The sequence below is a fragment of the Ochlerotatus camptorhynchus genome, unplaced genomic scaffold, assembly GCF_037179485.1.
Source record: "Ochlerotatus camptorhynchus isolate MF236.1 unplaced genomic scaffold, CSIRO-AGI_Acam_v1.1 ptg000432l, whole genome shotgun sequence".
Lineage (NCBI taxonomy): Eukaryota > Metazoa > Arthropoda > Insecta > Diptera > Culicidae > Ochlerotatus > Ochlerotatus camptorhynchus.
This window is the reverse complement of record NW_027040918.1, coordinates 1,449,741-1,466,631: the sequence shown is the minus strand read 5'-3', so window position 1 is coordinate 1,466,631 and position 16,891 is coordinate 1,449,741. Positions and strand designations below refer to the sequence as shown.

Here is a 16,891-nt window from a genome sequence, read left to right as displayed (position 1 = left end):
AAATTTCTTCAACTTCTACGAAGTTCCCTGAATTTATTCCACATTCCATATTTTTTTTCCATTTCTTTAAATTCTACAAAGATCTCTGAACATCTTTGCACTTCTGGAAAGACACCTAACACATCTACAAATATTCTTGAACACCTACAAAGTTTCTTGAATTTAGCGAAGTTCCCAAAACCTCCAAGAAGTTTATGGAGCGTTTTTGGAGTAAGATCTCTGAAAAACTGCAACGAAGTTCCCTAAACTGAGGTGCAGATCCCTGAAGTTCTTAGAAGTTTATTGAACTATTTTTAGATCTTTAAAAAAAATCCCTGAACTTTTTCAAAATTCCTTACACTTATATGAAGATTTACGCAGCTCCTCAAAATGCTAAGAAGTTCGAAAATCTTCTACAAAGCTTGCTATTGAATTTCCACAACTATTCCAAGTCCATGAGGATAAAAAAAAACTGAAATTATGTAGAGCTTCCCTAAAATAAAATAATGTTCCTTTAAGTTTACGTAATTTCTACGATCTTCCCTGAACTTTTATTTGAAGTTTTACAAAGTTCCCACAAGATAAATATAAATTCCTGGGCTCATGGCCAATTTGTAGAGCCTGAACACGTCTTATTGCCATCGATTTGATATAATATAATTTCTCAAAATTGTTTCTTGTAACAAAAGTAAACAACGTAAAGGACTTTAAATATCTTTGTTGGTGGTCCAATTTTATTATCACTGTTAAATAGCAGCATTGAACTTAACAAGCTTGAAAAAATATCGGTGAGTCAAAAACAAACACTGAAAATTCTGGAGGGGGTCTGGCCCCACTGGCACCCCCATTAGTTACGCCAACGGGCCCAAATTAGATGTATTTAGACCTATTCCAAAAGTTTGCATTTTTTATGAATTTTTTTTAAATGAAATATAATAATTGACTTAGTTTTACTCAACATTACAAAAAAAAAAAACAATTACCGTGTATAGTTTTCCCATAAACTCTTTACTTGTCACTACAACTTTGTCTAGGACGTCATGTCGACCAGAAATGACTTTTTCATGCTACGGTTTATTGAAAAATGTCAAAGACGCCATTTTGAAAATAAATATAAGATCCAAAATGGCGGAATTTTAGCAGAAAAAAATCATGCAATTCGGAGAAGTCCGAGTCAATTATGTGTTCTGCTTTTTGGCCTGGAAGAGCTCTTTGTGAAGAGTTGTATGTTGTACCAGACCGGTCCCCAAGTATAAAGCAAGGTCATGTTGGAGGCAGCTGTAGCTAAACAATAATAATAATGCACAAATAGTACAGGTTTAGAAATCTCTCTTTTTGTAACCGTGGAACTGCTCAAAGAGAACGAAGTTGAGAGCCGACATCAATCCCCATTAGCAACGAAATAAAGCCAAAGAAGAAGAAACAGCTCAGGAATCAATTCTACCGACTTCTGCAAGAGCGTTGCTCAAGGATGTCAGAAGGCTTAAGCAAAAATATTCAACGGTATCGACAAAATATCTTCAAATGTCTTCCCTCTTAAAATATTCATTTTCAGGATTTAAAAAAATTCCTGATACTCTTATCTTTATTCTCTCCCAAAAACTACGGGCCTTTAAACTTCCCAGAAAGTCTGTTCTATCCTGAAGTTTTTGAAACTGCTCTTAAGATCTCTGAGTTTCCTTGGAGATCTCCAGAATCATCTTTCTTGAAAGGTTTCACAATTCTCCTAAAGTTCTGCAGACTTCTCTTGACATAGAGATCTCTGAAGTTTTCTGGATATTCCTGAAGTCATATAACTGTCATAGAACTTAAAAGCTACTTCAGCTTCCTTGAAGCTGATATGCCCAAAATTTTACGGAAGTTCCCTTTTTATCCCCCAGTCTGGTCGTGATGCTTCCTCGAAATACTCGGTATTTCCTTTCATTCCTCGGAACTTCTTGCTAACATTTGTGTGCACACTTTCTTCTGATGATGTTCCTGGAATTATCCTGAAGTTTAATAAAATTGCCTAAAGATCTCTAAAACTTCCCGACATTTTCTGAATGTTCAGAGCAGTTTCTGATTTTTTTTTCTAAAGTTCTCTTAACTTTCCGGATAATCTCAGTAAATTTTGAATCTTCTATGTTCTTACTATGGGAATATGCTGTAGGTCGGACAGAAGAATGAAATGAACTTGTTTCATCGACGGTCAAGAACAGAATGAAAATTTTACTGAACACAATTAAACACGCTTTTAGCAACTAATTCATGGCTTGCTGGAATCTTCAGTAGCTTCATCTTCAACACTCCTCCTCGACGGTTGTACACTCAAAAAATTTATCACATATCTAATGCATGAAAACCATGTGAATTTCACATAGCTTTCATGTGATCACAAAGCTTTAAATTCAACACAAAATCACATGAATATTATGAGGCCGATGAAATTCATATGTAAAATTATATAAAATTAACGCGATCGCATAAATGTTATGTGAAATTCAGATGAATTCCATTGCTTTTGTTTATGGATGAAAATCATTTGCGTTTCCAATGGAAGCTACATGAAAACTATTTTCGGTGTACTCCAGCTGCCTCTCAAAATCCCTTCAATTTCAGGTTGGCTAATGGTTTCGTCAACTTATCCACCACCACCTCCTTTTGTTGCAGGTGGCCAGGGACCAAAGGAATCTTCGATACCTTAGCGTCAGTCAACCCAAAACGCTCCAACAACTTCTGGATGTAAGCCCGCTGGTTGAGAGAAAACTCCTTCTCGTTGCATCGCACTTGGATGCCCATGAAATGGTGGATGTCTCCCAACGATGTTACCGGAAAGCTGCGGTTAAGGGCTGCGATGAACTCGTTGTACTCATCTTCAGTGTGGCAAGCGATGACCACATCGTCCACGTAGATGACTAAATACGTGAATTGCTTGTCTCGACGTCGCACGTATAAAAATGGATCATTTGCTGACTGTGTGAAACCAAAATGCTTTAATACGCCGTCCAGTTTTTTGTTCCAAACATGTCCCACTTGTTTGAGGCCGTACAAGGTTTTCTGCAACAGACATACCGCATCCACACCACCAGCTTCGTAGCCTGGCGGTTGCCGCATGAAAATCGTTTCGTCCAGATCACTGGGAGATATGCGGTCTTCACGTCCGCATGTTTCACCAGCATGCTCCGTTCACTGGCAATTGTCAGCAGTATCCTAAATGTTACCTGCCGCACCACCGTCGAAGTCTGTTCCATACTTCTGGGAAAATCCTTGCGCAACCAGACGCGCCTTGTACCGAACAATGTTGCCGTCCTCATAGAGTTTGCGCTTGAATATCCATTTACTGCCGACACGTCTTCTGAACCGGCTCGTCATCATCGGATTTTCTTCCTCTTCTGGAGTTTCCTGCGATACTTCAGACTCGTATTCCACAATACTCGGTGACTCGTTTCGAAATCAACCTCCATTTCAACGAATCGAACATCACAGCTGATTACGTCCTTCTTCGTTGCTTTATCGATGAACCGGAACGGCTTGTGACACTCGGAATAACCGACTAATGTTAACTTCTCCGCCTTCGGTACCAGCTTGCTTCGCTTCTCAGCAGAAACGTGAACGAACGCAGATCAACCAAAAAGACAACAATCATTTTTTCAAACATTTCTTTTCATAAATATTTTGGTTGACAATGCCAGTTATCACGAAACGTGTAAACTCTTGACCTGGGAGCTGCTAGAAATTCTAATTGACGTACATAATAAAACAGCAAAAAGGGTTATCTTCCATTTAATTCCACTTAATTAATTTTGGTATCCATGACAGATACGTATTTCGACTACAATGTGCCTTCATCAGTATCATTCCCACTTTAGGTGAATAGATTTTTCACCTTTAGTTTGCTTAAATCTTTGGTTTTTATTAGTTAGGTAGGTTCCGATTCAACACATTGTAGTTTCATTTTTATACCTGTGATCTTGACTTTTATGCCTAAGGGATGAGTACTTAAGGGGGTTAGATTTTGATAAGTTCTTTAGTGGGAATGACAGTGATGAAGACTGCACATTGTAGTCGAAATACGTATCTGTCATGGATACCAAAATTAATTAAGTGGAATTAAATGGAAGATAACCTTTTTCCTGTTTTATTTAACCATTCCGCTAGCAACCTAATTTCATTACTTCATGACGTACATCGTTCATTATAACACAATCAAATTTCTGACGCAATCAATCTGCGTGGGAATAGTTTGGATTTCACTTATGGGAGAGCAAAATTTTGATACGCTGTTCCTCTTGCTTCAACACCATTTTGACAACTGAATTGAAAATGGCAAAAACCAAATTAGATGCAACATTCCGAACGGACAGACATACAAAATGAGGGGTGTTTATTTTTATTTCAAATGCTCTATTAGAAAAAATCGCAAAATTTGAATCGACCAATTTTTGACCGGTTCACACTTTAAAAAAAAAACTTTAGTTTAAACCGTATGTAATCGCAACTGTATGTAATCGTACAAGTAACTTTAATAGCAATAAATGAGCTTGTAATTACGATGATCTTAACACTGTCACGTTCTGAAATGACAAACAATTCGATTGCCAGCTCTGGTCCTGACCAACGTAGTCATCTCAGAGAGAAAGCAGTAGGGTGGTTGTTGGTTGCTGTACAATCATATACCGATGAAAAGTCGCTAGAACTATTCCACAGCCGCAGATAGAATATGAGCAAGTCAAACGGGCACTTTTTGCCTGTAGATTTGAAGAAATACTCCTCATCCATTGTATGAGTTAAATAGGTAAAGAAGTGTGTGTTTGACTTTGTACTGTCGCATTAATGGCCCTTCGCTCATTTTCAACTTCAATTCAATTTTCATACTGCCGTTCTTCAGCGGAACTACCCTAACATTAGGCAAATTTACTCATCGCTGAGCTCCTGCACTTTTGGCCAAGGTTGCAAAGACTCATTTCAGCTAAAATAATGTTTTTCGGAATAATAAAACCAAAAGATGGTATGATGGCATATTTTACTTGTAACTTACAAGAAGAGGTTACAAAGTATGCGTTGGAAACATAAAACCTGTAAATTTTGCTTTCTATGAGTCACAATCAGCGATTTGCTGATCGCTGAGTGAGTGAGTGAGTGAGTGAGTGAGTTTGTGAAAAATCGCTGATTGTGACTCTCATGAAGTGAAATAAACAGGTTTAATATGTCAAACACATTCTTTGCAACCTCTTCTTGTATCCTACCAATTCAAAATTTGATCATGGCATCTAATTATTTCATAATTTAGAAAAACATTGTTTTAGCTGAAATGAGTCTTTGCAACCTTGCTTTTGGCGATTATGAGTGAACTAAACTCAAATTTGGGTCGTTCTAATTCGCCGTGTACGATACTAAGAGGTTGCCTTGATCAAGATAATGTTGTTATCACCGACAAACCGACATGAATGGATCATACAAGTTACAAAGAAATTTCTGATCAAAGCCCAAAACTGACATCTGCCGTCGTATTCGCGGAAAATATGTATCCTAGCCACGAACACGCGTACACAATTTATGAGTTGGTTCGTGTCTAATCTATTTCGGACAAATTATTTTTATCTAGTTCTATCTCTGTGAATGTGGACAGGGTTACCAAGACGCCGATCACATCCTTTGGTCTTGTGCTGAGCATCGTGGAGTCAGATCTGAGCTGTGCGATTCCCTTCGGGCTCGAGGTAGACAACCTAATGTTTCAGTTCGGGATATTTTGGCTAGACGTGATCTGGAGTTTATGAAACTCATATATGTTTACTTTAAGAATACTAACCTTAGATTGTAAGTTTGATTAACCTTGTGTTTAGTTTGTGTATTGTGCGTGTAGTTTTTTTTATGTTTGTTTTCAAGATGAATAGAAATAAGTTCATGTTTTAGGATTAATTAAATATTTGTATAATAAATCATATTTCAAACCTCCTTCTCCCTTTCCCCATCCAAAAAATTGTAAATCTCCACTAACCTCGAGACGACCGCGAGTAATCGGTTCAATTCCTTTAACTCTAGATTTAAGACATTAATCATGTATAATGCAAAAGATAACTCGGCTCTGTAAAGTTTATTCGATTGAGCCTGTACAAATAAATTAAAATAAAAAAAAAAAAAAAATTTATCTAGTTCAGTTCAGTATATAACAGTTCTATGGATTTGACAGATGGGATCGCTGCACATTTGAATCGGCCGTTATGGATTCTCGATCAAGAGTTAAGTTTAAGTTTCATGTCGGTTTGTCGGTGTTGTTATGTCAAAATTCAGATTCATGCAAATAGTTGGTCTATATGTTAAGGTTGTCTCCGTTTCAGCTAAAGATACGATTAGACTATCTGATTCGAGCAAACTGCTCGATAATTTTGTCGGATGCAATGTTTGGATGCGTTCAAACTTTTTCCACAGGATGATTAGATTTGACGTTTGATTTATCAAACGAAAAAGGTTTGCGTTGAATTTTCATTCGACTCATCCAGCAAAACAGCCGCAAGTTAGGCGAAAATATTGATTTTTTTTTCTAAAATTAATAAAATGTGTATTTTGCTTAACGAATTGTTCAGGGTATCGTCCAAACAATTTGTGGAATATTTCAATCATTTTGGTTATCGTTCGGGTATGGTTTTTTTGTTAGTGAAGGTAAACCGATTCCACTATTCAATAATGTCCTGTGTATGGTTTGACTGATTTTTATTTTCCAGTCTGATTGGCCGAGATGCCGTAATGGCTTTGATCTTGGCATGGTCAACAAAACAGTGTTTATATAATACAAAGCATGTATTGTATAAGAATAAGCATGCCAGAAAGCAAAGCTTCAGAGAGACGTCCGGAGATCTTAATAACACAAACTGCAAAACTTCAGCAAATTTTACAAAAATTAAAAGTAATTTACAGAAATTCATAAAAAAAAATCACAAATTTGTTAAACTGTAAGCGAAATTTTGCAAATCGTCAGGGAAATTGGCATAACTTCAGACAAGTCCAAGAATCTACAGTTAAATATAAAGTATTTCACAGAAGTTTTGAGATCCAATGAAAAAAATTTCAACATCAGAAAAGTTCGCAAATCTTCAGAACAAAGCAAAAATTACACAACTTCTGAAAAAATCACAAGAATGGCCATAGACCTTCAGTAAAATTTTCAGAACTTCAGGGAAGATCAGCAATTAAAGAAAATATTTATACGATTTCAGGTAAATTTGTAGATCTTGAGAGAAAAATTTAAAACTTCAAGGAAGTTCAAATATTTTCAGAAATATTTGAGAACTTAAGGTAATTGAGAAGATCTTCAGAGAAATTTTCAGATCTTCAGAGTAGCCCAAGAGCCTGCAGAGGAATTTAAAAAACTTCAGAAAGAAGTTTGCAGATCTACTGAGAAATTTATTGAGCCTTAAGATTTGTTTTGTGTGTAGATCTTGAGAATAGAACTACGGAGCTTCAGACAATTTTACAGAACATTAAAGATATTTGCAGGAATTTTTCAGAAAGCTCCACAGTTTCAGAAAAATGTGAGATCTTCCGAAAAATTCATAAAATGTCAGAAAAGTTGTCACTTCCAAAAACAAATAGCAGCGAAGTTCAAAAGTCCAAGATTTTGCAGAACTCCACAGAAGTTGTAAATAAATAGATCTGAAGAACTTCAGAGAAGTCAGTTGACCTTAAGAGAAGTCTGCAGAACGCCAGACAATTCGCAAGTTTTCAGAAAAAAATGCAAAAGTTCAGCAAAACTCGCAGAGCTTCGGGAAAGTTCGCCGATCTTTAGAAGTATTTACCCAACTTCAGAGAAATTCGTAATTCTTCAGATAAATTTTTTAAACTTCAGTGAAGCTAAAATATTTTCAGATACACTGAAACCTCCGTTTACGAAGTCTTTTCTTTACGCAGTATTCAATTTACGTCCCTCTTTTTACGAAGTAAATCCCAAATAACGAGGTTTTTTTTTCGATTATGGGAATCTGGGAAAAATTATGAAATATACCACAATATGGGTATCTTTGAAATCGGAGTGAGACGTAGGAACCGGAAACCCATGTCTGACGCCATTTTGAAATCCAAGATGGCGGCATCCGGTTCATGAAAAACTGGAAGATACTTTCAATACCCCACAATATGGGTATATTTGGAATCGGAGTGACGTGTAGGAGCTGGAAATCTATGTTTGACGTCATCTTGAAATCCAAGATGGCGGCTTCCGGTTACAGAAAAACTAGGACATTCTGCCATATACAACACAAAATGGGTATTTTTGGAATCGGAGTGACGTGAAGGGACCGAAAATCGATGTCTGACCCCGTTTTGAAATTCAAGATGGCGACTTCCGGTTACAGAAAAACTTGAAAATTTTGCCAAATACCCCACAATATGGGTATTTATGGAATCAGGGTGATGTGCAGGGACCAGAAATCGATATCTGACGCCATTTTTCAATACAAGACGGTGACTACCGGTTACAGAAAAACTTCGAAATACTGTAAAATAGCCCACACTATGGGTATTTTTGGAATCGGAGTGATGTATAGGGACCGGAAATCGATATCTGACACCATTTTGAAATCCAACATGGCGACTTCCGGTTACAGAAAAACTTGGGAATTATGCCAAATACCCCACAATATGGGTATTTTTGAAATCGGAGTGACGTTTAGGGACCGAAAATTGATGTCTGACGCCATTTTGAAATCCAAGATGGTGGCTTCCAGTTACAGAAAAACTTGGAAATTCTGTCATATACCAAACAATATGTGTATTTTTGGAATTGGAGTGACGTGTAAGAACCGGAAATTCATGTATGACGTCATTTCGAAATCCAAGATGGCGGCTTCGGTTACAGAAAAAATGGAAAATACCACCACGTCACCCGGATTCTTAAGATACCCGTATTGTAGGTTATTTAACATGATTTTTGTGTAGTCGGAAGTCACCATATTAAATTTCAAAATGGCGTCATACATGAGTTTTCAGTCCTAATAAGTCACCCCGATTCCAAAAAACCCATATTGTGGGGTATTTGACAGTATTTCCCAGTGTTTCTGTAACCGGATGTTACCATCTTGGATTTCGAAATGGCGTCAGACATGGATTCTCGGTTCTCATAGGTTACTCCGATTCCAAAAATATCCATATTGTTGTGTATTTAACGGTATTTTTCTAATCCTTTAAATTTGTCGAACCTCTTAACGGAATCTCTTTATGAAGAGCTTTGAGTGGGTTGGTTTATTTCCTTTTAATTCCGTTATAATTGCTTATCTTTTGACAGATACGCGTATTTCGTCTACTACTTGCAGACTTCATCAGTGCCAAGTGGAGTGGTGTTGAGTACTTGGCACTGATGAAGTCTGCAAGTAGTAGACGAAATACGCGTATCTGTCAAAAGATAAGCAATTATAACGGTATTTTTCTGTTTTCCTGTAACCGGAAGCCGCTATCTTGGATTAAAAAATTGCGTCACACATCGATTTCCGGTCCCTACACGTCACTTCGATTCCAAAAATACCCATATTTTGGGCTATTTGACAGAATTTCCAAGTTTTTCTGTAACCGGAAGTCGCCATCTCGGATTTCGAAATAACGTCAGATATCGATATCCGGTCCATACACGTCACTCCGATTCCAAAAATACACATTTTGTGGGGTATATGTTAGAATTCCCAAGTTTTTATGTAACTGGAAGCCACCATCTTGGATTTCAAAATGGCGTCAGATATTGATTTCTGGTCCCTGCACATCACCCTGATTCCAAAAATACCCATATTGTGGGGGTATTTGGCAGAATTTCCAAGTTTTTCTGTAACCGGAAGTCGCCATCTTGGATTTCAAAATGGCATCAGACATCGATATCCGGTCCCTACACGTCACTCCGATTCCAAAAATACCCATATTGTGGGGTATTTGACAATATTTTCAAAAACCCTTTTTTTACGAAGTAAATCCCAAATAACGAGTTTTCTTTTTACGAAGTAAATCTCAAATAACGAGTTTTCTTTTTACGAAGTAAATCCCAAATAACGAGGTTTTTTTTACGCACTTATTCGATTTACGAACCCCCGTTTTGGTTCGTAAATGGAGGTTCCAGTGTATTTTGTAGAGTTTTGGGGAATTTCAAAGAATTTCTGATAGATCTGAAGAACTTTTTGGAAATTCAAGAATCCACAAAGAACTTTACAGAACTTTAGAAAAGTTCGGAGATCTACTGAGAAATTTATTGAACTTCAGAGTAGTTAGTTTGTTTTTAGGAACTTCCGAAGATTTTTATTGCGGTTCTTGGATTTTAAGAGAAATTTACAGAACTTCAGGTAAGTTCGCTGATCTTTAGAGATATTTGCACAACTTCAGAAAAAAAGAAAATTAAATTTCAGAAAATTTCCTAAAACTTCCAGAAAGCTCAAAAATTTCTAGAAAACCTTTTAATTCTTTAGGAAATTGTGTAGATGTTCAGAGATATTTGCAGATATTAATTAAATCACGAGAAGTTCGTACATTACTAGAAATTTTGTGAGCATCAGAGATAATTGATGATCTTTAAGGATCTTAAATTTTCAGGGATTCAGGAACTTTAAAGATTTTTAGGAAAATTTGCAGATCTTCTGAAGAACACATAGAACTTTAAAGAACTACCGAGAAATTTTCAGATCTTCAGGAAAGTTTGTTGATCTTTAAAGATATTTCACCGGAGAATAGAAACAAAACTTCAGGGACGTCCGAAGGTCTTCAAAGAAGTGTGCAGAATTGAGTTCTTACTCAAGGAATCATGTAGATCTATAGAGAACTTTTCCCACTAGCTTGTCGAAAGTTGGTATCGAGGTCCTGGCGAAGTTTTGAAATCCAATTTTATCTTCATATCGCAGTTCTTGAAGGACAAGACGAGCCAGATCCCTGCCGGTGTTCCTCCTGAGCAACCATTTCAATCTCCTCAAAGTTCACCTTCTCCTTCTCATTTTATTTAAAATAATAAAAGCAAATACGCCTGCCGAAGCTAGAGCAATTTTTCGGTAATTCATGATGGAAGCATTTACTTTTGATTTCTGATACAGTTTTGTTTTGAAATCTTAATTGACAGTTCTTTCGACATGTGCAAGCAGTGTGAACACCACACGGCGATTGAGAACGTCCCAAATTTGAGTTTTGTCCACTCATAATTGCCAAAAGTGCAGGAACTCAGCGATGAGTAAATTTGCCTCATGTTTTCGCAGGTTTTTCCAGGATTTTTCAGGGAAAAAATCTCGAATTTAAAAAAAATTTAAATCTCAGTCTATTGCTACTACTGCGAGACTGAATAAAATTTTCGTCAATTTCCTCATTTTCTGGCAGATCTTTTAGGTTTTCCACAAGAAACCATGAGACAAATTTTACTCATCGCTGAGTTCCTGCACTTTTGGCGATTATGAGTGAACTAAACTCAAATTTGGGTCGTTCTCATTCACCGTGCAGCAAACAGGGGAGTTCGACAAAGTGTGTCGAAAGTAAATTCGAGCAGATTTTTCATTATGGCGGCGATCAAAATCAGACCAAGAAATCAGATAGTCTAAACGGACCTTTAGTTGAGTGTAGAAGGAATAATTTTTATCAACACTGGTAAGCGGTGAAAATTTGTCATTTGGTCCGCCCTTTTGATCACAGTGTCGAAATTCGCTCCACTTTAACGCATTGTTTTATTTTTAAGTTTTTGAAATCGATTCTGGATGTTAACCAAGGTTCATGTATCCGTACCTTTGCTACCTAGCTTCACCTTTGTGCGTATCGAACTCTTCATCCTCACTTTCCGAAGCTGACGATACTGACCTCCTTCTTCATTCCTTTATGTAACGTTAGTCTCTGTTCCGCAATCTAGTTCCAATCACAGACGGACATCGATTGCCATCCATTGACGGCACACCTGCATAGGATGTCGCACCCATTCAACAACACACATGAGCCGGGACCAACGGCTTTACTTGATGTGAGATTAAATCCCACCGACCTCGGCTGGGATTGAACCTAGACCCATTAGAGTGAGAAAGCAGTCACGCTTACCACTACACCATCGGCGCCGGCGTCAATGTTGACCTGGAGCTTGGGAATTTGGGCTTGGATTTAGACCAAAAGTTGCGTTACCCTGATGGCGATAAATCTATCATTCTCCTACTATGTCTCTGTCTATCTGTGGGTAAGCGTTCCCCGTCGTCATTGTTGCCCAAATTTGACCGAAGCTCTCGAGCTTCCAAAACGACTAATATGCAGGCCTAGCAGGAGCTCAGGACATTTTGATTTACGGCGGGACAAACGGATTTATGTGTATGCCTGGCTGCAACAGCAGCAGCAGCAGTACTCGATAAACGTATGTCGTCGTCGTCGTCGCCATCGGCCAAAAACTCCGGGAGTGGATTGTGTCATATTTTGCAGAGAAACTCACTTTCCGTAGAAGATTCTCTATTATGTGGACCGGCGTTGGTGATACGGTTCGTCTCGTTTCGGTTCGGGCTTTGCGTTACCTAGGAGTGGCTTCCGTCTCGAAGCCCGAGCTTATTTGTGGGAGAGATTTCCCGTGTCCAGGAGATGTATTTTCCCTGCCACAATAAGATGAAAGTGGAGACCGACAGATGGAAAGGATCCTCCTTTGTAGAGCTAGCGGCGGCAGCCAGTCAGCATTATTGTTTATTATGACAGCTAAACGAATAATACGGATAAACGAGATAAGTGATTGTTGTTTGCGTTTGGTTCGGCGTCATTAATCATCGGAAGCTGGCTGGCTGGCAAAGCACACCCGGACACAGAATGCTTCGAACCGACGCTGTCTGTCTCCGGTTTCTTTTTTACTTTTGAAAATGAGAACATTCCAAACAGTAAACTCTTTTGCCCTGGTCGCATGAATATTGCAGAAACCTGAAGGACCCTTGAGCCATCTGCTCTATTCTTTCACCAAATTGTATTACTTTCACTCGTCCTAACAGCCAAATGATGCGTATAAAATTTAATAAATAATCCCTTTTTGCCCCATCTGTTCCTCGGGATATCCCTCCAGCCATCAACCGGAAGGCAAACGAGAATGGGTCCTCTTGGTTTCACATGTGCCAAAATTTCAATTTGCTTACGCACATACGTGCTGATGTAGTGAGTCCCCACTTCACAACATTCTGGGAGCTATGTACGTACGATGAGTGAAATTTTAATTCGGAGTCAACACAAAGATCCAACTCTGCCTCCCTTTCTCGGTACTGTTCAGCACTTTGGCCATCAGAAACGAAACGATAGATACCTATTTAGGCTGCATGAGTACTTGAAAGCGAGCCTTGTTCAGTCTTGTTCGCACATGCACATACAATGTGGAAAATAGGCCCAAGATAAGCATTCCGGTCGATGATACTCACTTCTTCGAACGACTTGACCGAGAACCGGAGAAAATATGTCCCGTCAGGCAAGATGAAAAACTTCTGGGAAATATTGCGTTCACTTGATTACACGCCGGGTGGGACCGACTGGTTATTATGTTAATGGGAAGCGGTAGCCAAGTGCAACGAAAAGGTATATGAGAGCTCGGTGAATACAGTAATCCCTCCATGTATGCAGTGGGTGGTATATGTCCTTCAACCAATTGACCTGATTTTCTGTAGATAACTAGTTTGTGGTTGCCACTAATCAAATACAATAAAGCGTAATTGGTTGAAGGATAGCCGAGAAACAGCGGTGAGCGGACGGTACCACCCATCGCATATATGGATTGGTTACTGTGCATACTATGAGGGTGAGTGTGTCTCCATTTTGTTGGTTGATGTTTGCCAAAGAATAAATTTTACCCCGATCTAATATTATATAATTCACGAAAGATACAAGGGCTAATAACTCTGATCGAAGATTTTAGACTTTAACTCCAAGTCGCTTGTGTGAGTTCAGAGTAGAGGGCTTGCTGTATTCCAAAGAGCTCACTGGAGTCATGAGAGCTTACATCACATTTTGGTGATTTTTTTTTACAACTTGAATAAATCTGAAATTTTCAATTAACCTGTCAAGTACCGAAGCATCCATCAATTTCAAGATTTCTGGTGCAGGCAGGTCTGAAATTTGTCGACAGAGAGATTGTCCCGGGGCTACCGTCAATTTTGCACTGGCAATCAACTCATGCATGCGATGGGCTGATCCTTACAGCTGTATGCAACTAGCGTGCTCGATAACAGTGTAAATTTAAATTGTTCTCGACAAGAGACCGCACCCGCCATTGAACCCACTATCAACCAACCACGAAGAGGGAATGTGAGTTGCACTGCGGATTTCACGTTGATTAACGAAATGCAAATTAATTCATTTCCTCCACCTTATCAGCTCGTTCGGTTTTATGGGGCTCTCACTCCTCCCTCTATGCAGCCGAAGGCCGATAATATCGAAAATGGGGCTGGCGGCGTGTGTTGTTCTCGGAACCGCTGGGTTAACCTCCAGTTGGTTTTAATTGAAAAATTAAAATTGACTCCTGGTCGCAGCCGATTGGAGGATTGGTGCAGACTTAACCATCCTGACGAGAGCTGGAACATGGTTATCAACTGCCCGGTTGGGGCCGGACCTGATTTCACAATAATGGGATTATGCAAATGTCCGTGAGGCTAGCATCGATAATCCTTGCGGTATAGGCGATGGCGATCCCAGCTGGGTGCCAATTGACCGTGCTCGTCGGTTTAACGACTTTTTGGAGAATGCTTCAATTATGAGTGGTGTGTGATTTTCACGCTTGTTACATTCACGGTGTGGAAGGACAGGAACAGGACAAATCTAACGATTACGTACGACAGCGGAAATTCGGCAGGGATTAACTTATGAAATTATGAATTCACGTTTTGTGCTACTACTCTAATTAGATTACACCGATGAATGATAACTATATAAGCCGAAGGGATAGCCCAGTCAAATCGAGTCGTTCTTTGGTTCTACAGTAGGTCTGAAGTAGTTCGCCGTTGTTGCGATTTTCTTCAGCTTACCTTGGATACAACATCTGTGACGGTGTGTGAAAAAGTTCCTCAGTACTTTTGTGAAAGGAAAGTCTGTTCATCTACAACAACATGGCCTCGTACGGAGCGTGGATGGCACAATCGGCAATCAGCAATCTGACCGTGGTGGACAGAGTCCCTGCCGATATGCTGCACATGGTGGACGCCCATTGGTATCAGTTCCCGCCGATGAACCCACTGTGGCACTCGTTGCTGGGATTTGCCATCGCCATCCTCGCCCTGATCTCGGTAATCGGTAATGGAATGGTCGTGTACATCTTCACCAACACCAAGACGCTCCGGACCCCATCCAACCTGCTAGTGGTCAATCTAGCCTTCTCGGACTTCCTGATGATGTTTTGTATGGGACCACCAATGGTGATCAACTGCTACTACCAGACCTGGGTCTTCGGGCCTCTCGCTTGCGAAGTCTACGGTATGTTAGGATCACTGTTCGGTTGCGTCTCGATCTGGACCATGACTCTGATTGCGTTCGACCGTTACAATGTTATCGTCAAGGGTCTGGCTGCCAAGCCTCTGACCAACAACAGCGCTTTGGTTCGTATCCTGTGTGTGTGGGCCTCCAGTCTGGCCTGGACCATAGCTCCATTCTTCGGCTGGAACCGGTATGTTCCAGAAGGCAACATGAGCGCGTGTGGAACTGATTATCTGACCGACACCTGGAGTAGCCGCTCGTACATTCTGGTGTACTCGTTCTTCGTCTACTTCGGCCCGTTGCTGATGATCATCTACTCCTACGTCTTCATCATCAAGGCCGTGTCTGCCCACGAGAAGAACATGCGCGAACAGGCCAAGAAGATGAACGTTGCTTCGCTGCGATCGTCGGAAGCCCAAAGCACCAGCACGGAAATGAAACTGGCCAAGGTCGCCCTGGTCACCATCTCGCTGTGGTTCATGGCCTGGACTCCGTATCTGATCATCAACTTCACCGGTATCTTCAAGTCTTCGCCCATCAGCCCGCTGGCCACCATCTGGGGATCGCTGTTCGCCAAGGCCAATGCCGTGTACAACCCGATAGTGTACGGTATCAGCCATCCAAAGTACCGAGCTGCCCTGTACCAGAAATTCCCGGCGCTGTCTTGCACGGATTCCGCCGACGACTCTCAGTCAGTGGCTTCCGAAGCCACGACCGTAGTATCGGCCGAAAAGTCGGAATGTGCTTAAGATCCAGAACCACCTTGTGATAATGCTGAATCGGATGTGTTGTTATGTTAGTTTTACTGAATAAAGTTAGCAATTTGCGAAACGGTTGTTTTGATCGGGTGGATGGATTCCGTCGAACTCGTTGTGAAAAATCCTGCACTGACGGTTGAATCGTATTGGCGAAAAAAGCATTTGCTACCAGTTGGAGTTTAGAATTGGTCAGATATTTTCTCCGTTATTTAAGCATGGGCCCTAAGCAAGGTATATGGGTGTTCTTATTAATGCTCATTAGCCTCAAATTACAGCTATAAAAATCAATATTGAAGCAGTGATGATTGGCAATAATTGAGCTACATCACGAGATTGCAGGCTTGAGCTTGGTTTCAATCGAAAAATTTCGCTAGATGGTTGTGAATATTGTCTATGTCTTAATGAGTTTAGGCAACCTGTTTCATGAAAGTTACATACCCTTCCCAAGCAACACATTTTGTCTTAAACGGGTTTATTTAACTTATGTATGACAATCTCAGCTGTAAACATGTACCTTTAGTCACTTATAAACAGCTAATTTATAACGAAAAAAGCGCAAGAGTTGGGATCGATATTTATAACATATGTCAAGTAATATATGACTGACTTGAGCAACTTGTTTTGGACATGTTGTAAAATTATTTCATCCTTTCAACGAATTCAATTTGTTTATGATTTCATTATCATTTTACAAAACCTATTCCGCTGGGAAATTTTTTTTTCCCTTTGTTTTTTTCCGTCGATCTTGTTTTCCGTGCTGAGCACCAATG

At 39.6% G+C, this 16,891-nt stretch overlaps 2 protein-coding genes across 3 annotated transcripts in view; one reads left to right on the top strand and one right to left on the bottom strand.

Annotated features, from left to right (window-relative positions):
- Positions 1-16,891, bottom strand: part of LOC135711355 (uncharacterized) — a 679,421-nt gene that overhangs the window by 366,252 nt on the left and 296,278 nt on the right. The gene's annotated exons all lie outside the window — the stretch shown is intronic.
- LOC135711344 (opsin-1-like) lies at positions 14,858-16,112 on the top strand. Its single transcript, XM_065234138.1, has one exon. It carries the CDS (start codon positions 15,000-15,002, stop codon positions 16,110-16,112), a length of 1,113 nt encoding a protein of 370 aa, XP_065090210.1. The 5' UTR covers positions 14,858-14,999.

Bases quoted from the DNA above. Each gene is read 5' to 3' on its own strand.
- LOC135711344 (XM_065234138.1), top strand. From the start codon at position 15,000: ATGGCCTCGTACGGAGCGTGGATGGCACAATCGGCAATCAGCAATCTG.